The sequence below is a fragment of the Rhinatrema bivittatum genome, chromosome 5, assembly GCF_901001135.1.
Source record: "Rhinatrema bivittatum chromosome 5, aRhiBiv1.1, whole genome shotgun sequence".
Classification (NCBI taxonomy): Eukaryota; Metazoa; Chordata; class Amphibia; order Gymnophiona; family Rhinatrematidae; genus Rhinatrema; species Rhinatrema bivittatum.
In genome coordinates, this window is record NC_042619.1 from 293,929,167 (window position 1) to 293,953,864 (window position 24,698).

A 24,698-nucleotide genomic window follows, 5' to 3' on the forward strand; every position below is an offset into this window, starting at 1 on the left:
GGGACCACTGGTCTAGATGGTCTGTGTGAAAGTAAAATTATTAATACCTGTATAAAGAAAGAGAAAATATAGAAAAAGTATTATAATATAAGGAAAATTATTAGAGAAATGTATTACACACTAAGAAAGAATAATTGTTTAAGTTTAATAAAAAGAAACTCTTCGTTTGCCTAATACTGTGAAGTGAATTGTAACTGTTGTGTTTATATATCCTTGCCTCCCCTTCCTAGCTTGGCGGAAATTACTGGGTGGGTTGCGGACCCCTATCCCTGTGGGAGACCTAGTTGGGAGGAAAGCATTAAACTGCACCCTTGTGGGTAACACCTGAGATCTTCTGCCCTGGTCACACGACTACACTCTTAACATCAAACTCGGCCCTGATAGCAGCCTTCACCCCACAGGGGCAGTGGTTTACATTGTTACATGAGTACTTTTAGACTACCTACTTAACATTCAATTTTCCAAGGAGAACAATGCACCCCTTTTGAAATTTGCAAATAAAAGGTTATATGTGCCACTAAAGAATACTGCAACCGCTTATGCAGTCCCGAAAAGATAGGGTTATATGTGCCACTAAATAATATTGTGGCAGCTTATGCAAATCCTACAAGAGAAAAGGTTTCCTGAACACTCAGTAAAACCTGACTTTTATTTGCAAATTTCAAAAATTAAAAAAGAAAATTTGAATGAGACTCATGATGTAAAAAAATTGTAGCACAGCATAAAACCAGTGATAGTGACTTTTTTTTTTTTTTTTTTTTAAATAAAGTGAAAATGCACTAATGTTTTCATTTGCTATGCATATATGAAGGTCTCTACCTCATTCTTGATCCTGGTGGTTAGTTGTAATTTCAGTTACTCCTCAACTTAAACATACCCCCAAAGGGGTAGATTTTAAAAGAAGTGCGATCAGCCTACTTTTGCTTGCGCATCAGACTCAAGCAAAAGTACGCTGGATTTTAGTAGATACGCGCAGAGCCGCGCGTATCCACTAAAATCCCTGGATCGGCGCGCGCAAGGCTATTGATTTTGTATAGCCGGCGCGCGCCGAGCCGCGCTGCCTACCCCGTTCCCTCCAAGGCCGCTCCGAAATCGGAGCGGCCTCGGAGGGAACTTTCCTTTGCCCTCCCCTCACCTTCCCCTCCCTTCCCCTACCTAACCCACCCGCCCGGCCCTGTCTAAACCCCCCCCTTACCTTTGTCGGGGGATTTACGCCTCCCGGAGCGAGACGTAAATCCCCGCGTGCCAGCGGGCCTCCTGCGCGCCGGGCCGCGACCTGGGGGCGGGTACGGAGGGCGCGGCCACGCCCCCGGACCGTAGCCACGCCCCCGTACCCGCCCCCAAAACGCTGCCGACACGCCCCCGAAACGCCGCGACGACCGGGCCCGCCCCGACACGCCCCCAACACGCCCCCCTCCGAGAACCCCGGGACTTACGCGAGTCCCGGGGCTCTGCGCGCGCCGGGAGGCCTATGTAAAATAGGCTTCCCGGCGCGCAGGGCCCTGCTCGCGTAAATCCGCCCGGTTTTGGGCGGATTTACACGAGCAGGGCTCTGAAAATCCGCCCCAAAATGTACAAAACATGAACCCCCAAATGTACAAAATATACCACCAAGGCTCTTCCCTCTCATCCACCATTTTCAATATCTACCTCATCCCCTTCTGCCATCTCCTAACGGATCTTGGCCTCAAATTCTACCTCTACGCAGATGATGTTCAAATCATTATTCCTGTTCGCAACTCCCTAACCAATGCCCTTGAACTCTGGAAGAACTGCCTTGCCTCCATAAATACCCTTCTCTCCAATCTCCACCTCGCCCTTAACTCCTCAAAAACAGAACTGCTCCTCATCTCACAACATATTCCCCCCAATCCCAACCTTGCAAATGATCCTGCCTTTAATGCCTATCTAATGCAACCCTGTGCACGAAACCTTGGGGTTCAACTTGACCAGCAACTGAACCTAAAAAAACATATCAATAAAATCCTCAAAGAAGGCTACTACAAACTCAATGTTATGAAAAAACTAAAACCTCTACTGCACACCAGTGACTTCCGTACTGTCATCCAAGCCACTCTTGCTCCTAAACTTGACTACTGTAACTCACTCTTCCTAGGCCTCCCCTCCACCTTCCTAAAACCACTACAACTGCTGCAGAATGCAATAGCGCGAACTATATCCAATGCCCGCAAATATGACCACATTACTCCCATCCTCAAAGACCTGCACTGGCTCCCTATCCCCTCCCGTATCATTTATAAAATCCTCACCATAATCCACAAAGCCATACACATTCATAATTCCAATTGGCTAGAAGAACCATTCCAACCCAAACGCTCAAAGCGACTCACTAGAGCTTCCAATAATGGGACCCTTCATGCGCCCACCCTAAAACAAGCTCACCTCATATCCACAAAGGAACAAGCTATTTCCATAGCTGGACCTTCTCACTGGAACTCCTTACCTACCAACCTATGGCTCGAAACATATCCCTCCAAATTCAGAGCTAACCTAAAGACCTGGCTCTTCAAACAAGCATACCCCCAATAATCCCAGCTCCACCTTCCCTCTACTCGACATGCCAACTCTTAGATGAACCCTGTACATTGTTCCGTTACAACTATTTTCATAACTATAACTTTAATTATACCTATAAGTATTTATATTTCTTATTGTTATTTAAGTAGTTGATGTTTGAGTGGTTTATCGTGTCATTTCCTTGCTAAGCTTACTGTTCCTATGTATCCCATGTATCCCCCCCCCATTTCCTGTTCATTGTAATTTCCACCTGCTGTTATACTGTAAACCGATATGATGTCACTTTGAATATCGGTATAGAAAAGTTTATAAATAAATAAATAAAATAAAATGTCCCCGTTTAGTGCAGCTTTAAGTACATATGTTTTGAATCCTGTGCGTACTTCTTACCTGCTCTAAGGAAGGCACATTACAGGCAGGCTAACTTACTCAGGTAAATCAGTAATTATCCACATAACTGACTTTGAAAATTGTCCTCCATTATTGGCAAAGTGCTAGTTACCAACTGGCTGCATTGTTTCAGGACAAGCTGTTCTGCTCCTGGCTTTCTCCTATTACGTATCTGAGTTTTCCTTGGACTAATCACAGCTACTGTCCATGTATGCAGTGAAGTGAAATTTTGGACTTTAGCAACCAGCCCTGAAAACATGGTTGTTGACCTTAGCAAAAATGCTTTAATGAGCAGCTTATTGGATATGATGGCCTACATGACAAATCATGATTAGAATGCACAGCATGGTTCAGAATGCAAAATGGTGCTTCAGTAACTTGCAGTTTTATTGTTGTAACACAGTTACAATACCATCTGCCAAAAGATGGTGAGGATTCCTATTGATTCCACTGACTTCCTTTCTCCAAACCGAGGGAAATGTAGCATCAGGTTCTCCAGGTTGTTTTCTAAGAAATATACTTATAATAACCTGTGACTAAAAGTTAAATATTGCACTTGATTTTCTTCCCCAGTGGCCCGTGGCAGAATCAGTGACAGATACGGAAAATGTACTATACATTTAGAAAAATGATTGGAGGGTAATATTAAGTTACTGGCCGGATTGCAAAGTTAGCCAGATAAACTGATCTGCCTAACTTTGGAGGGATATCCAGTAGAGATGTGAATCGTGTCCTCGATCGTCTTAACGATCGATTTCGGCTGGGAGGGGGAGGGAATCGTATCGTCGCCGTTTGGGTGTTTAGAGTATCGTGAAAATCGTTAAAATCGTGAACCGGCACACTAAAACCCCCTAAAACCCACCCCCGACCCTTTAAATTAAATCCCCTACCCTCCCGAACCCCCCCCCCCAAATGCCTTAAATTACCTGGGGGTCCAGCGGCGGTCCGTAGCTAAATCGGGGGAAGGGGGAGGGCAGGAAAACCGGCACACTAAAACCCCCTAAAACCCACCCCCGACCCTTTAAATTAAATCCCCCACCCTCCCGAACCCCCCCAAATGCCTTAAATTACCTGGGGGTCCCGGCTGAACGACCTCCTGTAGTCGATCTCCTGCCGGCGCCATTTTCCGTACGGAAAACGATTCGCGGCAGGAAATCACTCCCGGACCCCCGCTGGACCCCCAGGGACTTTTGGCCAGCTTGGGGGGCCTCCTGACCCCCACAAGACTTGCCAAAAGTCCAGCGGGGGTCCGGAATGACCTCCTGCAGTCGAATCATGTTGGTCTATGGCCGCCGCCATTTTGCAAAATGGCGGCGCAGATTGGCGCCGGCTGAAGACAACACGATTCAATTGCAGGAGGCCGTTCCTGACCGCCGCTGGACCCCCAGGTAATTTAAGGCATTTTGGGGGGGTTCGGGAGGGTGGGGGATTTAATTTAAAGGGTCGGGGGTGGGTTTTAGGGAGTTTTAGTGTGCCGGTTTTCCTGCCCTCCCCCTTCCCCCGATTTACGATTTTTTGACGATAAATCGGGGGAATTGGTATTGTATCGTGGCCCTAACGATTTTTGACGATTTAAAATATATCGGACGATATTTTAAATCGTCAAAAAACGATTCACATCCCTAATATGCAGTGGTAAAGCTGCAGTACTGAATATGGCCAGTTATATTAAAGAGAGCAGGATAACTTTATCCAGTTGACTTTAGGCCTATTCTTTCATATGACCAGTTAGCAGGATAAGTTCTCTAGTTAAATCTGAATAACCTATCCAGCTAACCACTTAATTCCCCCCCCCCCCCGCCCCCGAATGCCCCTACCTTATCCTGCTAAATTATAGATGTATAATGAGTTATCGGTGTATAATTTAGCCAGATAGGTGCTCAAAATATTCAAAAGTCAGCTTTTAACTAGATAACTTGTGAGTTATCCGGCTAAATGCTTCTGAATATTTCTTCTGTATGTATTGCAGCAGGGCATTGCAGGGCTTTTTATCACCCCAAAAGCTTTTATTCCTCAATGTTGCCCTGTTTGTTTGTTTTTTAAACTTTCATTCCAATGTTTTCTTATCGTAAAATAGGATAAGGTCTACCACTCTGATCTTCAGTGCTGGTGAATTTATTACACTGAAAAAAATACCTTTGAGGCATGATTCAGACTTACGGTAAACATTCAGCTATGCAAGCTGCTATACAGAAAAAACATTTGGCCAATTCAGGAGCCATTCCTATCAAAATTGAATATTCAGCAAATAGGTCTTTTTGGCGTGAATGTGGTTTTTAAAATGTGCCGCAAGACGTTGGATCATAAATGATGCTTGGTTTTGGCCCTGTTTCACTTCATCATTGAGGTGCCACAGTTTTTACCCCTTTACTACTAATCGAGCAGGCTATGTTATAATAATATCCATCTTTTCTCTCTATTCAGGGCAGCGATGACACCGATGGTGATATTGATAAGAACAAGTGCTGCACGCTTTGTAATATGTCTTTTACCTCAGCAGTGGTGGCTGAGTCGCATTACCAAGGGAAAATCCATGCCAAAAGACTAAAACTGTTGCTAGGCGAGCCAGCAGTGAAGCCCACAGGTAGGTCCACTGATGAGGCAATTAGAGATGCATTAAGAAACTGAACGCTCTCTCAAATGAGCACAGTCCTACTGTGCAGAAAGAATTGGCCAGCAAAAGTATTATTAGTACACTGAAACCTTTACAAAAGATAAATATATCTATGTGTAGCAAACCTGAGGCATCACCTTTGGAATTTTGCCACAGCAGTTGTCATAACAACCTTTATGGTACAGCTCATGGTCACTGTCCTCGCTCTGACATATTAGGTGACTCATTGATCATCCTATGATAACCTGTACATTGGAATGTGATCTCTGTGTACCTCTTTTTCTAAACATATATTCAGACTCAAAAATAATGTGTAGGGATGTGCATTCATTTGCAACAGAATGGGAAACTTCAATTTCCCATTTCATTTTAATTAAGTTATGGTAAGAGGGTCCAGGGAATTGGGGGAGGGCGGCTGGGTCAGAGTGAAGGCCCAGAAGGTTTTTGTTTTTTGTTTTTCCTGCAGGGCTTGATATTCCCTTTTGTTTAGTTATATTTTTCATATCTTTTTTGTTTGTTTGTTTTTAATCTCATTTGTTCTTGGTTATTTTTTTCATTTTACATAAAAAAGAAATGAAACAAAAATTAAAATAAAAACTAAACAAATGATGCACACACTTATTAACTTAGCTGTTTTGTCATTTGTTACAGATTTCAAAGGGAAGAGGGGGAGGGAAGAGGTTAACTACCAAAAGCTCTTTGATAAACCTGTAAACAGATCAAGTTGCTTCAGGAGGTTGCATTATGATACCAGAATACAAACTATTGAAATGATAGGCCAGGTCAACTTGGTGGAGGGGTGCTGCTATATGTTAAGGAGGGCATAGAGTCAAATAGGATAAAATTCCTGCAGGAGACAATGCACTGTGGAATCTCTATAATTAGAAATTCCTTTTGTAATGGGGAAAAGTATAGCAGTGGGGGTAACTATCATCTACCCGGCCAGGATGAAAAGAGAGAGAGAGTGAAATGCTAACAGAAAGTAGACAAGCTAACAAGTCAACACAGTAATTAGGGGTAGATTTAAATTATCCAAATATTAATTGGGAAATATCTCATCAGGACATAGTAGAGAGGTAAAATTTCCAGCTGCCATAAATGACTGCTTCATGGAGCAGATGGTGCTGGAATGATGAGAGGGGGAATACTCTAGATGTAATCCTCATTGTGTCACAGGATCTTGTGTGAGAGGTAACAGTGGTAGGTCTGCTTGGCAAAAGTGATCATGATATAATCACATTTAAAATAATCCCTGAAAAAAGAAAATAAAGGAATACTAAAGAGCATAGCATTTAACTTTAAAAGGGGGGGACTATAATAAAATGAGAAAATTAGAAAATACTGAAAGGATTGGTTTCAAAAGTTAAATACTTTCATGAGACATGGATACTATTTAAAAACAACAATAGAAAAGGAAATGTCAATCTGTATGCCGTTTCCCAATAAAGTTGGTTATTAATTTTAAATGTATTTTTGTGTTTTTTTTAATTTTTAATTTTTTATATATATATATATATATATATATATATATATATCTAGCCGCATCAGCAAGCCTGTCGGCGTACTTTCTTATGATATTTCAAATGAAAGCCACCCGGACTTCTAATCATTTGCGGCAGTCCTTGATATTCTTGATATTCTTTTGTTATATAGTGTATTCCTAAAATTTTTCATTAAATCATTAATAAATTCACTAATGTGCCGTATGCTTTTACAACACTGTTCACTCCTCATCAAGTATATTTTCTCAAAACGCAGTGTGTTGACAAAGTCAGATCTTGGTTCAATGATAGCTCCAAAACGCAGTGTGTTGACAAAGTCAGATCTTGGTTCAATGATAGCTCAACAACCGGCCGAAGTTTCGCAGCTTATGCTGCTTCATCAGGAGCTTGAATTATAAAACTTTGTCAGAGCGGCATTTGACTCTATTGAAAAATGATAAACATGATAAACATAGTGATTTCAATGTTTAAAATTCAATGAATAAACCACTTATCTGGGATCAGCAGAGACTCAAACCTTCAAAACAGGACGACCTCGTCTCATGACATCTTGAAAAGAACAGAGACCATTTTGACCATATATAAAAAATTAAAAATTAAAAAAAACACAAAAATACATTTAAAATTAATAACCAACTTTATTGGGAAACGGCATACAGATTGACATTTCCTTTTCTATTGTTGATTTGGCTTTTGTTGGAAATTATTTGCGTTCTTTTTGAGTCGTACTATTTAAAAACACCATCTTGGAAGCCCACACTAGATGTATTCCATGATATAATGGTATGTGACGGGGTGGCAAATTCTGCTTCTTACTAGCAGAGGTTGCCTTTTAATGGTATCACATCTATGGCTACAACAGGCGTGATTGCCAGCAGTGTGAGTCGGAGGTCTCCATTCAGACCCTGTCTCTATGTGTAACATAAGTGAAATGAAGTGTATTAATGTAGTTTACTACCCTCTATTGAGAGGGGTTGTAAGGTGTATAAAATTCCCTGCACCCATGTGATACGTTAGAGGGTCCAGGAGATTGGAGTCCTGAATCAGCTTTAGCACAGGGCTGAGTGCAGCAGGTGTGCTGGGCCTTATTCCTCCACAGGAAAGGTCTAGGGAGAAAAGAAGGAAGAAGTTCTGGGATTCCAGAGAGAGTTGGGAAGAAGTGTTCCCAAGAAAGTTTCAGATTCTGAAGAGACCCCATATAGAGAAGGGAATTCTTCAGTGTGGTGGTTAAGGGTACTAGGTAGACCTATGGAAGAATTGTCTACCTGTGAAAATGCACAGAATGCTTGGCTGATTAAGCAAATCTGCCAAAAGCTCACTTAAGATTAAAAAGAGAAACTGAGAGGGTCTACAGATATACACAAGGTACTGGGAGGGCTCAGTATGGAAGGGAACTTGTCCAGAAGAGCTTACCTTTGTGGGAGAGAGTATGAAAGAGACTTGAGTAGTATTTGCTTTGGAGATTTTGGACTTTTACTTGGTGTAGTGCACTATTTTTGGTGTATTTGTTATGAATTTTGTTTTTCTACCAGTGTTGAGTAAAATCTTTGTTTTTAATCACCCAGGGAGGGCATTTGTGCCAAATATGCGAGGTGGGTTAGGAGTCCCCAACTTAGGGTGGTACTTTGCTGCCTCCCAATTCCGTCCTACGATTGATATGCATATTCTGCAGTGGGTCCTCCTTGAACAGGCATTGGTAGGGGCTATGCCTTTATCTGCTCTTCCTTGGCAACCAAAGTCCTCTTGGCGTCTGATTACCTGTTTTCCCTTTGCCTTGCACAAACCCATGAGAATTTGGTTCCAATGGATAGATAACTTGGTAGGCACTAATACTTATTTTTTTCTCACCCACCTTTTTCACAACACTGCTTTCCTACCTGGGTTACAATTGCAGTCTTTTTCAAAGTTGGATGGATTCAGGTATTTCGCTTATTGACCATTGCTTGACTCAAGGCTCTAGAGATGTGAATCGTGTCCTCGATCGTCTTAACGATCGATTTCGGCTGGGAGGGGGAGGGAATCGTATTGTCGCCGTTTGGGTGTTTAGAGTATCGTTAAAATCGTTAAAATCGTGAACCGGCACACTAAAACCCCCTAAAACCCACCCCCGACCCTTTAAATTAAATCCCCCACCCTCCCCAAATGCCTTAAATTACCTGGGGGTCCAGCGGCACACTAAAACCCCCTAAAACCCACCCCCGGCACACTAAAACCCACCCCGACCCTTTAAATTAAATCCCCCACCCCAAATGCCTTAAATTACCTGGTGGTCCGTAGCGGCGGTCCGTAGCTTAAATTACCCCCGGGTCCGTAGCTAAATCGGGGGAAGGGGGAAAGCAGGAAATCCGGCACTCTAAATCGTGGTGTCTTCAGCCGGCGCCATTTTGCAAAATGGCCGCCGCAAAATGGCGGCGGCCAGAGACCAATACAATTCGACGCAGGAGGTCATTCCGGACCCCCGCTGGACTTTTGGCAAGTCTTGTGGGGGTCAGAAGGCCCCCCCAAGCTGGCCAAAAGTTCCTGGGGGTCCAGCGGGGGCCCTGGAGCGATCTCCTGCCGCGAATCGTTTCCGTACGGAAAATGGCGCCGGCAGGAGATCGACTGCAGGAGGTCGTTCAGCGGGGGTCTATGGCCGCCGCCATTTTGCGGCAGCCATTTTGCAAAATGGCGCCGGCTGAAGACACCACGATTTAGAGTGCCGGATTTCCTGCTCTCCCCCTTCCCCCGATTTAGCTACGGACCCGGGGGTAATTTAAGCTACGGACCGCCGCTACGGACCACCAGGTAATTTAAGGCATTTGGGGTGGGGGATTTAATTTAAAGGGTCGGGGTGGGTTTTAGTGTGCCGGGGGTGGGTTTTAGGGGGTTTTAGTGTGCCGCTGGACCCCCAGGTAATTTAAGTCATTTGGGGAGGGTGGGGGATTTAATTTAAAGGGTCGGGGGTGGGTTTTAGGGGGTTTTAGTGTGCCAGTTTTCCTGCCCTCCCCCTTCCCCCGATTTACGATTTTTTGACGATAAATCGGGGGAATTGGTATTGTATCGTGGCCCTAACGATTTTTGACGATTTAAAATATATCGGACGATATTTTAAATCATCAAAAAACGATTCACATCCCTACAAGGCTCTGCTCTTGGATTTCAAGCTATTCAAACGCAGTATAATATACCAACTAGACATTTTCTGGCTTATGCACAACTTAAACATTTTTTAGATTTCATAATGTGTAAAGGTATGGTACGCCAGACTAAGTCCCTATATGAGAATTTCTGTAACCAAGCTGAAAGTATGCGTGGGCTGATATAAATATTTTATGATATTCTCAATGGTCAGTTACCTGAACCACTGAAGCACATTAAAGCATGAGAATTAGACTTGGGGGGGTCCTTTAAGTGCTGAGGAGTGAGAGCTAGTGTATACTTTTGCTAGAAAATGCTCTTTGTTTGCTTCACTACAGGAGAATTGTTATAAACTTTTATACCGTTGGTATGTCACTTCTGCTAAGTTATATCGTATGTATGCATGCTTCTGTGTCAGATTCTTGTTGGAGGAAGTGTGGACATGCCGGTACTTTCTTCCATCTATGGTGGCAATCTGAGATGGTTGTATCATTTTTGGGATCACCTTTTTCAATGGATAGCTCAGTCTCTGGGAATATTGATGATTAGAATATTGATGATTATGTTTTATTAAATATCCCCACTCCTGGTTTTGATAAACATCCACAACATTTTTGCCAACAAATGTTCATAGCAGCTCAGATTGACTTAGCCTCACACTAGAAACAACCCGAGACTTCCCCCGGTTTCAAGGGTTATTCATCGTCTGAATACCTGTTACTGTTTAGCACACCTTACTTCTATTTGAAATAATCGCTATTCTGATTTTCGAGCGACTTGGAAGCCATTGATTCAATGGTTTCAAACATAGTCCTCAGTTTTTTGAAGCACACAATATCTAATTCATTTTTTTTTATTATGCTTTGCATCTTGATTAATAGTGTTATTGCCCTTCTATCATACTTTAGTGATTGTTTCTTGGTATCTTATAGTGATGGAAATTGTAGCTTGGTGTATTCTTTATGGAGAGGCTTGAGATCAGCTGCTTATATTCTGTATAATGTTATGAAAACTTTAGATTCTAACAGCAAGAAAGCTGTTTCTCAAGAACTACCCAGCACAGCGTTCTTGAAAATCACAGCAAATACAGCCATGATGTGCCAAAGAGAACTAAAACTAGCACTCGTAAAGGTAAAATCTGTTTTCAAGCCCAGAACAGCCTCCTTGCACAACACCACTAACAAAGACCCAAGGTGCCAAGAGAATTTTAAAAACGTTACCTGATAAAGGCAAGGTTTGCTTTTGGATCCAGCCAGGACAGTCAGGAGCTAGCATAAGCGCTGGGTACTCCTGCTCCTGAACCATTGCCTGGGTATACAGAAGTTTTGAGACAGAGCTAATTGATTGTGCCTCTAGATCTCAGCTGGCCACAGCTGGAGGTTACAAGCTGTTAAGGAGATCAGCACTGACTCCTAGGAAGGTAGGGTGCACCTTTCCCATACCTGCCTTCTCAGAATCCCTCCTGAGTGAGTAAGGCTTTGAGATTAGCTCCACTCCAGCTGCACAGAATCCTCTCCAAGTTCCTGTTCCCACCACAGCTGCAGTTCTGTTTTCAGGGAAGCACATTCTATCTCATCTTTTTAGCCTGAGGGAACAGCAACCCCATTTCAAGTGCTACCAGTCTCAGCTGATCCACTCCAAGAGGAGCAGTCCAGTCCTGATGATCCATTCCAGGAGGAACAGTCCAGTTCTGCTGATCCACTCCGGGAGGAGTGGGCCAGTCATGCTTATCTGCTCTGGAAGGAGCAGTCCTGTGCTGCTGTTCCGCTCCAGGAGGAATCCATTTCATCCAGTCCACTCCAGGAGAGACCCAGTTCAGTGGATCCTCTTCTGGGGAATTCCATTCCAGCTATTCCAGTCAACCAGTACCAGTCAGAGAGATGCCATTTCAGCCAACCTGTGATGGAGAGATGTTGTTTTGGCTACCCAGTGCCAGAGGGATGCTGACTCAGCTACCCAATGTCAGAGGGCTGCCGGCCAGCTACCCAGTGCAAATGAGACCCTGGCCTAGCTATCTGGGACCAGTGACACACTGGTACAGCCACCCAATGCCTTGGAGATGCGGGTCCAGCCACCCAGCACTCAGGAGATGCGGGCCCAACCACCCAGGGCTCAAGAGATGCAGGCCTAGCCATCCAGTGCCAGAGGGGCTGTAAGCCAGCAGTGCTGCCTAGAAGAGACTCCAAACCAGTGATCCAGCCTCAGAGGGGCTCTGAGCCAGCAGTCCAGCCTCAGCTAGGCCCAAAACCAGCTGTCTTGTCTTGGAGAGATCCTGATCTAGCAGTCCAGACTCAGAGGGTTGCCAGCACAGCCACCCAGAACCAGAGAGGTGTTGGTCTGGCTTCTCAGTCTTCCAGAGACATTAATCCAGTGCATCAGAATTAGAGAGGCTCTGGCCCTACACTTCAAGGTCCAAGAAAACCTGATCCAGCACCTCACTACCCCAGAGAACCTGATTCACTGCGTCAGCAACCCAGAGAACCTGATTCAACACTTCGGTGCCCCAGAGAACCTGATCCAGTGCTCCAGTGCCAACAAAACTACTGGTCCAAGACCACTGCCCCAGAGAAATCCTGGATCTATACCTCTGTTCCAAATTCCTTTGTCTCCCTTCAAAAAACTGGACACCACTGACTGCAACCAAGGACACCTAGTGCCACAACCCCTTGGCAAATGGGACCCAGGAGGAGATGGTCTTAAAGGGGGGGAGGGGTTTCACCTGCTATACCTAAGAGCCAAGTATCAGCCCTATTCAACCCAGTCTGGCCAGAACCTTGATGCCTGTTCATTGTGTCACCTCTGCTCTCTGAATTGGCCACCTATATCTTAATATTCTACCTTGCCTTGTGGCCTACCTAGGCCTCTTGCCTTATCTTGTGACCTCCGGGCCTTCTGCCATGGTTAGCCCTATGGCCTCCAGGCCTTCTGCCTTACTTACCCTTGTAGCCTCCAGGTCTTCCACATAGCAGTCACTTAGCCATCTGCCTTGTGGCCTCTGTGCCCCTCTGCTTTGCAGTCTCTGGGCTTTCTGTGTTCTTTGTTCTGTCTTCTCCTTGTCCAGCCCTATCCTTTTCTATTCCTTGCTTTGCACTGCCACAGTACTCAGCCTTTGTCTCCAGTCCTGCACTGCCACAATACTCAGCCCTTATCGCCAGTCTTCCATTGGCACAGCACTCTAGGGGTGTGCATTCGTTTCTAACATATTGGTAATCCACAACATACCTTATAGGGCCATATTCGTTGTATTCGTGGGGAAGCGAAACGTATCACGATTCCCCACGAATACAATGAATCTTCACTGAATTATTCGGCCGTCTAAAGGAGCAAATTTAAAGAAACCCCCCACCCTCTTGACCCCCCCAAGACTTGCCAAAATTCCCTGGGTCCGGGAGCAATCTCCTGCACTCGGGCCATCGGCTGCCAGTAATCAAAATGGCGCCGATAGCCTTTGCCCTCACTATGTCACAGGGGCTACTGGTGCCATTGGTTGGCCCCTGTGACATAGTGAGGGCAAAGGCTATCGGCGTCATTTTGAATACTGGCAGCCGACGGCCCGAGTGCAAGAGGTCGCTCCCGGACCCCCGCTGGACCACCAGGGACTTTTGGCAAGTCTTGGGGGGGTCAGGAGGGTGGGGGGTTGTAGTTAATTCAATTTTAGCTGGGAAACGAATAAGAATGAACGCATTAACGTATCGGGGGGCCCCCCTTGCCGAATGCAACCTATCTGCCCCCCAACGAATACGAATTCCGAATGTAACGTCTGCACATCCCTACAGCATTCATCCCTTGTCTCCAGTGCTGTACTGCCACAGTACTCAGCCCTTGTCTCCAGTCCTGCCCCGCCAATACCAGCCTGTGCGTCCAGTACCAGCCAGCACCTGTATCCAGCTCTCAGCCAGTATATGTGACTAGCTCTCATATAGTACCTCTATCCAGCTCTGTGCAGGCTGGGAGAAATGTTCAGGCACTGGCTAATGCTCCCAATCTAGCCATGATGTCCTACTGGCCCCCAGCACCCAAGGGCTCAACCTGTGGGGTAGGGGGCTGGCTAGGCAAAAGATCAGAAGCAGCCCAACCCTGCAGTCCTTTTTAGCTCCTGTCGGAATGCTCCCTGCCAGACTGCCGGACCATGACAATGTTGAGGTGAAAAAGATTATTAAAGCCAAAAGGGCATCTTTCAAAATGATGAAAGCTGATCTTGCTAACAAAACCGCCGACTTTGGCCAATCGTTTTGCCAAAGAGGCTGCTTCAGGGCAGAATTGTTTGCCTGTAATCCAAGACCTTGACGGTTTTGTTACCAAGATCAGCTTGAAGAGAAATGCCAGTTTCAATAAGGCTTTTGTGTGACAGGTATTGAAAAGTAACATCATCTTAAGATAAGTTTTTTGGCAGTTTCTTTCCTTTAGAAGAGGATGTCCAGTTATGACAAGCTTCAAATTTTAAGAAAACAAAGAAAATAATATTAAAAAGGTTAAGTAAATATCAAGAATAAAAATTAATAAAAGATTCATGGATGGGTGGAGGTTTTTTGACCAATGATTACAGAAAAAAACATTGACATTCATAGTTCGATAGAACAAGTTATGTCAAGAATCTGAGGTCGTTTTTCTCCATTTATTAAATATTTAGAATAATCCCAGACATTATTTAAGAGTTTTTCTTTTTTTTTTTTAATATCGAAAATCTAGTCATTTAGCTATGTTAGCCAGATAGACATATCTGTCATACTTAGATGGGATATTCAGCGACATGCGTATTGAGTAGGTCTAACTGAGCCAAATAAGTTATCTAAGGCTGTATATTGCTACTTAGCCAGATAACTTTTCTGGCTAAGTAGCACTGCCCCATTCCACCCATTGCCTGCCCACAACTTGTCCGATTAACTAGATAGCCGGATAAGTGACTTATCCGGCTATCTAGTAGCTGCTAAATATAACCAGATATTCAGCTTCTGCTACATAGCCAGATAAGTCCTACTTATCTGGCTATCTAGTGTTTGAATATCAACCTCTATGTTTAATAAGAGCTATAAAATTTGGTTTACTTATGAGCTAGAGTTTCTGATTGGTTGGGCTATAAAACTTTTTGTCATTTGGCAACACTTCCTTGAATGCTGAGAGAGCTTTTGATCGCATAGAGTAGGCCTGTTTATTCTATATCTTGGGCGATAGCACAGAGGAGAAGCGGAGTGAACAGCACACACAGAGGAAATCACAAGAAGAAAATGTGCAGCATTCAATGTACTGGACAATAACAATATATTACAACCAAGCAATTATTTATTTTACATTTGCACACTGAAAAGTGTGCATAGCATTCAATGTATGGTATACAGTATAGTAAGTGCGACAGGGCCCCGACATGGCCGTGTTTCACTTCCAGCTGCGTCAGGGGGACCGAATTTTTGTCAAAATGTATATATTTTGTAAATCAGATGATTCTAACTGTTGGAGAACCCGCTGGAATCAGCTTACTGAAGGAGAATCAAAAGTCCTTTACTTGGAGACCGGATCGGCCCAATTCTCGGTAATTTGGAAATACATTATATACCTCCTTGCCCGCACGATATCGGATGATGTAAAATAACAGAGGAAAAAGTTCTGCATACACAGCATTTGCGCTAAACTATCACCCCTACAATTATCCCGATATCTGCGGCTTTGTTGACTTTTCCGGAGTTTTGTATCAACTCCAGCCGCGATGCCTCCAGCACATTGAGCTCTGAGTTATGAGCCAACCCCAACAACCCGAGTTCTCCTTCAGTCACTTGTAAGCTGATTCCAGCGGGTTCTCCAACAGTTAGAATGATCTGATTTACAAAATATATACATTTTGACAAAAATTCGGTCCCCCTGACGCAGCTGGAAGCGAAACACGGCCGTGTCGGGGCCCTGTCGCACTTACAATATTGTATACCATACATTGAATGGCATGTACACTTTTCAGTGTGCAAATGTAAAATAAATAATTGTTTGGTTGTTATATTGTTATTGTCCAGTACATTGTATGCTGCACATTTTCTTGTTGTGTATTCTATATCTTGACCAGGTTTGAGTTTGGGACACGTTTCTTGGCATGGGTTCAGTGCTTGCATTACCACCCTACAGCACACATTTGAGTTAATGGCCATATTTCAAGGCCCTTTTCTCTAGATAATGGTACCTGTCAGGGTTGTCCATGCTCTCTGTTTCTTTTTGCTCTAGCCTTGGGACCATTAGTGGCTAAAATTAGATCTAATGTAGAGGTTAAGGGGTTGTACTTTCCAATAGGGATAGAATACAAAGTAGCACTTTATACAGATGATATGCTGTTGTATGTCAGAGATCCTGCCACATTTTTAGATATTATAATGTCCATTATTTGCGCTTGTGGATCATTCTCTGGATATAAGCTAAATATAACTAAAACAGACATTTTAGAGTTGAACCTGAGTAAAGAAATTAAGGAGATATCCTTTTAAAAGGTCTGGAGAAGCTATTAAATATCTGGGGGCTATACCTCTCTAGTAATTTAAATAACCTATATTCTTTAAATTATGCTCCTCTTTTGAACAGGTTAGCTCAAGATTTGATGATAGGGTCCCCTTATTCCACCTCCTGGATAGGGCAGATGGCGACCATTAAAATGAATGTGCTTGACTATAGTTTTGGTTAAGACATGGTACATATCAAAGGTTCAGGGGTCTTTTTCTCTAAATCAAATTCTGTAATTTCTAAATTCTTATGGCAAGAGGAAAAGCCGAGAATTCCTAGGAAAGTATTGTCAGCCTAAAAAGAATCCGGAGGCTTGGGTCTTCCTGAATTTCAATAGCATAAAAAAGCAATACATTTGAAAAGTCTACTTACTTGGCACATGTGTTCAGTGGATAAACAGTTGGTCCAACTTGAAATGGAATGGACCAGGAAACAGGAATGGCTTTTTTTCACCATGGATGGCAAACACAACAGAATTGGGTATTGGGAGATTTTATCATTTTATAAGCCCCATTTTAACAACTTGGAATACACTGATAAGAAAACACAGATTTCGATCCCTTCCCCTCTTTTACCCTTGTGGGGAAATCTGGGTTTCCTGAGCCAGTTTATTCTAAAGTGCTTTGCTTGGTGGAGAAGCTTGAATTTTAGCAAAGTAGGATAAATGTTTAGTGGGATGGAGTATTGCTATCCATTTCTCAACTAATTCAACTAGAGAAGTGTAATTCCCTGCCTGATTAATGCGCACATTAGGGTCCCTTGTAGTAGACCACTAACTGCTTTTGAGCAATTGGTGTTAAGACCTGTATTATGATAGGGATTTATCTCAAAATTATACCAGTTCCTTTTGTCTATACAATTAAATGTTCTTAGGAAAATTAAATAAAAGTGGAAAGAGAACACCAGACAGGATATTTCAGATGATTACTGGGATTCTATTTTTAATAGACTTACAAAGGGGAAATGTATTTTTCACTATGCAGGATCCAGATATAAGATTCTATATTTTTGGTACTATACTCCAGATAGGCTGAAAAAGATGGGATTTATGAATCATGACAACTGTTGGCAAGAATGTGGAGAGAGAAAGGGACTTTCTTTCACCTCTGGTGGATTTGTCCCAAGATCCAGATATACTGGATAGAAGTCCTGTCATGGAGCCTTCACTTTACTAGTGTGTTTCTGCCGCTAGACCCCTTAGTTCTTTTAGGTAAGCCAGATGGGAATTTTTGCCTTGTTAACATAAAGGGTTATAAGTATAGCAAACCATTGCTTAGTGGTTACAAGGCAGAATATTTATGACATTGGAAATTAACTTTATCTCCCTCATTATCTACATGGATTCAGTTACTGTGGCAAATTTATACTTTACCTTTAAAAAATGTACCAAAAATTTGGGGTCCGTTTCTGAGTAAGGTGGTTTCTGTTATGCAAAGTATTGACTGACTTGACTTAGTTTTTATTTATACAGATCGTCTTTTGCAACCTTCTGCAACAGATAGCCATTGATGAATGTCACTTTTTATCTAACTGTCATACGCTACATTGGTGTATGTATTGGCATGCTTTCCTTGTTCCAATTTTTGCAGCATTGTTTTTGCAAGCTTCAATAAAGTGTTATAAAATGTGAAAAAAAAAGCAAATAGAATGTTGGGTATTATTTGAAAAGAAATGGAAAATAAAACAGACAACATCATAATGCCTCTAAATCGATCCAGTGTGCAACAGCCCCTTGAGTGTTGCATGCTGTTCTGGTTACCCCATCTCAAAAAGATATAGTAGAACTAGAAAAGACACAGAAAAGTGACTAAATGATAAATCGGGATAGAATGGCTCCCCTATGAGGAAAGACTAAACAACTTAGGGCTCTTCAGTGTGGAGAAGAGACAGCTGAGAGATGATAGAAATTTATAAAATCTTGAGTGGGGTGGAATGGGTAAACGGGATACAGTTATTTACCCTTTGAAAAAGTACTAGGATTAGGGGATAGCATAATTAAAACAAATTGAAGAAATTTTTTTTTATAACCAGCGCACAACTAAACTGTAGAATTTGTTGTCAGAGGATGTGGTGAAAGCAGTTAGCATAGTTGAGTTTATAAGAACGTAAGAACATAAAAAATTGCCATACTGGGTCAGACCAAGGGTCCATCAAGCCCAGCATCCTGTCTCTCCAACAGTGGCCAATCCGGGTTACAAGAACATGGCAAGTACCCAAACACTAAGAAGATCCCATGCCACTGATGCTAGTAATAGCAGTGGTTATTTTGTAAGTCAACTTGATAATAGCTGTTAATGGACTTCTCCAAGAATTTATCCAAACCTTTTTTAAACACAGCTATACTACCTGCACTAACCACATTCTCTGGCAACAAATTCTAGAGCTTAATTTGTACCGTGAGTGAAAAAGGATTTTCACTGATTAGTTTTAAATGTGCCACATACTAACTTCATGGAGAGCCCCCTAGTCTTTTTATTATCTGAAAAGAGTAAATAACGATTCACATTTACCCATTCTAGGCCTCTCATGATTTTAAACACCTCTATCATATCCCCCCTCAGCCGTCTCTTCTCCAAGCTGAAAAGTCCTAACTTCTTCAGCCTTTCCTCATAGGGGAGCTGTTCCATCCCCTTTATCATTTTGGTTGCCTTTCACTGTACCTTCTCCAGTGCAACTTTATCTTTTTTGAGATGCGGCAACCAGAATTGTACACAGTACTCAAGGTGCGGTCTCACCATGGAGCAATAGAGAGGCATTATGACATTTTCTGTTTTATTCCTAATAATTTCTAACATTCTGTTTGCTTTTTTGACTGCCACAGCACACTGAGCAGACTATTTCAATGTATTATCCACTAGGACGCATAGATGTTTTTCCAGGGTGGTAGATCCTATATGGAACCTAACATTGTATAACTTCAGCATGGGTTATAGTTCTCTATATGCATCACCTTGCACTTGTCCACATTTGGGTTTTATCTTTTAAATAAATTTTTCCTTCCCCCCGCGCTAACCCAAACAACGAATTTTCCCTGAAGTTCCGGGAAAATCCGTCTTGGGATTCGGGTCCTCCAACCCATGCCGAATTGGACTATTTCTTTGAAATTTTCCAATTCGGCAAAAATGATTGCCCATCCCTAATATAGATTCTACTGAGCATTTAGTCTCTTGTATGATCTTTATCCTGTTGAATTCTATACCCAGACATAAAGTGCCCCACCCTCACCAAGTTGATCCTCCCTATCATTGCGATATAGCTCTGTCCCGTTGGTTATTTCCCTTTCACCAGGTCTCTGAGATGTCAATTTCATCATTTACTGCAATACACTCTAACTCTCCCATCTTACTTCTTAGACTTCTAGCATTGTTATACAGACATTTCAAAGTGCATTTTTTTGTTTGTGTTAACAGCCTGCTTTTTAGTTGATATGGATAATTTGGAATTCTTTAGCTCAGGTAATTCGTTACTTATAGACACATGGACTACTTTTGCTTTTATTGGAACCTCTCTGTTGGGATGCCCTAACTCTCCTGTTTCATTAGTATCCTTCAAAGATACATTCCTCCGAACCATGGACTGCCGAGTGACTGTCAGCTTTCCTCCTTGTTTTAGTTTAAAAGCTGGTCTCTCCTTTTTAAAAGTTAGCGTCAGCAGCCTGGTTCCACTCTGCTTAAGATGGAGCCCGTCCTTTCTGAAAAGTCTCTGCCTTCCCCAAAAAGGTTGTCCAGTTCTTTACAAAACTGAATCCCTCTTCCCTGCACCATTGTCTCATCCATGCATTGAGACTCCAGAGCTCTGCCTGCCTCTGAGAACCTGCACGTAAAACAGGGAACATTTCAGAGAATGTCACCCTGGAGGTTCTGGATTTCAGCTTTCTATCTAAAATCCTAAGGGGCGGATTTTAAGAGCCCTGCTCGCGTAAATCCGCCCGGATTTACGCGAGCAGAGCCCTGCGCGCCGGTGCGCCTATTTTACATAGGCCTACCGGCACACGCAGAGCCCCGGGACTCGCGTAAGTCCCGGGGTTCTCCGAGGGGGGCGTGTCGGGGGCGGTCCCGGTCGTCGCGGCATTTTCGGGGCGTGTCGGCAGCGTTTTGGGGGCGGGTACGGGGGCGTGGCTATGGCCCGGGGCGGTCTGGGGGCGTGGCCGAGCCCTCCGTACCCGCCCCCAGGTCACGGCCCGGCGCGCAGGAGGCCCACTGGCGCGCGGGGATTTACGCCTCCCTCCGGGAGGCGTAAATCCCTGGAGAAAGGTAAGGGGGGGGTGTAGACAGGGCCGGGCGGGTGGGTTAGGTAGAGGAAGGGAGGGGAAGGTGAGGGGAGGGCGTTAGAGGATTCCCTCCAAGGCCGCAACGATTTCGGAGCGGCCTTGGAGGGAACGGGGGTAGGCTGCGCGGCTTGGCGCGCGCCGGCTATACAAAATCGATAGCCTTGCGCGCGCCGATCCAGGTTTTTAGCAGATACGCGCGGCTCCGCACGTATCTACTAAAATCCAGCGTACTTTTGTTTGCGCCTGGAGCGCAAACAAAAGTACACGCTCGCGTAGTTTTTAAAAATCTGCCCCTAAATTTGGCTTCCAGAACCTCTCTCCCACATTTTTCTATGTCGTTGGTGCCCACATGCACCACGACAGCCGGCTCCTCTCCAGCACTGTCTAAAATACTTCTAGATGACATGTGAGGTCCACTACCTTTGCACCAGGCAGGCAAGTTACCAGGCAGACCATACGCCCACCAGCCACCCAGCTATCTGCATTTCTAATAATCGAATCACCAGCTGTGATGGCCGGCCTAACCCTTCCCTCCTGGACAGTAGCCCTGGGAGACTTGTCCTCCATGCGAGAGGACAATGCATCATCTGGAGAGAAGGTCCTTGCTACAGGATCTCTTCCTTCTACACCAGGGTGAATGTCTCCAACCATCCTGATCCAAGACAACACTGGGGCTGCCAAACTGGATTTGGGACTTGGCTACTATATCCCTGAAGGTCTCATCAGTGTACCTCTTTGTCTGCCTCAGCTCTTCCAGGTCTGCCCCTCTAACCTCTAGAGATTGGACTCATTCTCTGAGAGCCAGGAACTCTTTGCACAGAGTACACACATACAATCTCTCACTGGCAGGCAAAAATTCATACATATGACACTCAATGCAAAAGACTGGAAAGGGTTTAGGCAAGTTCCTAGACGAAAAATCCATAAATTATTATATGTCATGTAGACTTGGGAAACCCACTGCTTATCCCTGGTTGTGAGCAAGAAGGATCAGACCTATTTGGAATCCTTCTGGGTACTTGTGACTTGGATTGGTCAAAGTTGGAGACAGGATGCTGGGCTTGATGAACTTTTGGTTTGATCTAATGCACCGTTTATCTTATGTCTTGTTTTATTATCATAAAATCAGGGTTAGTTTAAGTATTTAGTTGAGATACCTTGAATGTAATATCTAAGTTGCATGGTGTCTGGAATTTTATAAGGGTAAGATACAGCAGTGCAATTACTGCTTTACCTGTAAATGGTAATTTGGTGTACTTAAGGGTGTTATTGTCCTTGCAGACTAGGTTTGTGTTAGATTACAAAAAAATTGAAAACAGCAAGAAGTGAAGGAGAAGACAAAGATCAACTGAGATGTGTATGGCATTGTACCAGGAATGAACATGAACAGGCTGGATGGGAGAGGTGCAAGGTCGAGTGTGGGGCAGAAACAGGTGGTCAGTGCTGGAGTGGTGGCTCAGTGGCAGTGCTAAACACTGTCACGTGGAGGGTCCCAAGTTCAATTCCTGGATTGGATCTTTCACACTCTGGGTCAGTAGGGCTGGAGGATGCTGCAGAGGCAGATTCACAGCTGCTGTGGGGGGTAAGGAATTATAATCATCTCTAAGGGCAATACTTGGTGGCTTGATTTAGTCCATGATACAGGGTTCTGCACAGTAAGGAATTTAGCAAATGAAACAGACTGCTTCAGGCCCATGGCAACCAGGGATGCATGGGACACAGGGCCATGTCTCAGGCAGCCCAGCACCGATGAGGCTGAGCAGGCATCAAAAGTTTAGGCCTGATGGTGGTGATAGGCCTAGGGCTGTGGTTCCCAAACGTTTCAGTGTTGCAACAAATCCCATGCTGCGTTACCAAATTTTAATTTAAATATTATAGGTAAAAATAAGAGTAGTTAAAAATAAAAGCAAAAACTGAATTACAAAAATATATTTGCAAAGTTCATAGAAAATAATGAATAATTATTTTCAGTCAATTATAAAAGTATTGGATTTATTTAAATACAAATGATTTAATCGTATCTAGTCAGTAGGAAAACTATACCTGATGCAGCCCACACAGTTTTTTAGGGATGTGGATTCGCTTGAAACAGCACTCCCTATTCAGTGGTGTCTGGCAGGTGCCTACAGACATCCATAAACTCTGAAAGTGATTCTTTTGAGTCCTGGCCATGAACTTCAAAGACTCAAAATACAATTATCAACACCCTGAGCTGCCAATGAAAAGGCATGTGCTAAACACACAATCAAATTAAAAATAAATATGTTAACAGTTCCATTACCAGTAAGCGCTGGGAAATTGCTAGTGCAGTGAGTGAGGGATAATTAGGGAAGGATCCTTTGAGGGTGCTGGAGTGGCCATCCTCTACTTTTGAGGTTTATAAGCATCTTTCCAAGGAGAGCTAAGGAGGGCAGTTTAGTTTGATGTTTTGGAGGAAGGTCTGAGGTTTTCTCCAAGTTGGATTTTGTGATCTGCTTGAAGGCCTGAGCTCTATACTGCCTGGGACCCTTTGGGGAAAAAGACAGGGAGAAGAGAACTGGCCGGAAGCATATCAGCCCCTAAGAGACTGACAAATTCTCTAGTGGAGTGCGGTTATCTCCCCAGGATGGGGTTACAAATAAATCATGGATTACAAGTGGACACCATTGAATAGGGAGTGCTGCCTAGACATAAGTTAGCATGATTGATATTCTTTAATCAAGATGTGTCCATGCCATTCACAATTCCTATTAAGTTGATGAATATAGTTGTAACATTGTTTGAGGGTATTTTGGAAGAATAGAATTTAAGAAATAAAGAACTTAATGTGTTCTTATAAATCATGTAGTAGACCACTGGTTAAGAATAAGATTGATTTTTTTTTTTTTTAATTATTGCATTCATTCCTCTGCAGCTAAATCCTACTCAGTACACATAAAATTGTAGTGCTTTCCTACCTTGTTTTTGTGCTTCTCATGGAGGAACAGCCAGGGCACTAATGATTAGTGATGCAGAAACGCCAACCATAATATGGCTACCAATGATTAATGATGCGGAGACCATTGCAGACAACCATAACATATCTGCTTCAGTTCTATCACTGCACCATGTAACTGCCCTGTGCTTCAGAAAACATGACTAAGAGTCAATGGGTGGAAGAGGAGGATCAGTTAGAAAGAGAGCGAGAGAGAAAAGAGCAGATAGGCTGGCTTGCCTGAGCTGAAAGCAATCAGCTACTCTCTGCAGTGAGTCTCCTGCCTAGGCTGGGCCATTAAGATAAACAGGCAGTGTAAGAGGAGCTGCAGAAGGAACTGATGAGGTCTTGCTGGAGTGCTGCATTTCTAGCCAGAAGAGCTGGGATAAAGATTCCTGCAGCAGAGATCAGAATGCTATCCAGTAGTCCTTGAGAGCTAAGTAATCTTCTGACACAGGCACAGGGAGATATACTTTGGGCACCAAACTCCGTGTTGAGTTCTGAGCTGCTATTTCACTAATGTGACATTTACCTCGGGCAGGCGTAACTTGTGCAACAAAGGTGGGGGGGTTTAGATAGGGCTGGGGGTGGGTTAGGTAGAGGAAGGAAGGGGAAGGTGCGGGGGGGTGGTGGTGGAAGGAAAGTTCCCTCCGAGGCCGCTCTGATTTCAGAGCGGCCTCGGAGGGAACGGAGACAGTCTGCGTGGCTCGGCGAGCACAGGCTGCCGATTTTGGGCAGCCTTGCGCGTGCCGACCCCGGATTTTAACAGATATGCGCGGCTACGCGCATATCTATTGAAATCCGGCGTACTTTTGTTTGCGCCTGGTGCGCGAACAAAAG

The 24,698-nt window shown here is 43.7% G+C and overlaps 1 protein-coding gene across 1 annotated transcript in view; it reads left to right on the forward strand.

Moving 5' to 3' along the window:
- The window catches only part of ZMAT4 (zinc finger matrin-type 4), a 556,227-nt gene that overhangs the window by 333,338 nt on the left and 198,191 nt on the right, over window positions 1-24,698 (forward strand). Inside the window, exon 4 of the mRNA XM_029604135.1 lies at window positions 5,353-5,512. Within this exon, the coding sequence (XP_029459995.1) occupies window positions 5,353-5,512 (160 nt within the window). The remainder of the gene's footprint in view (window positions 1-5,352; window positions 5,513-24,698) is intronic.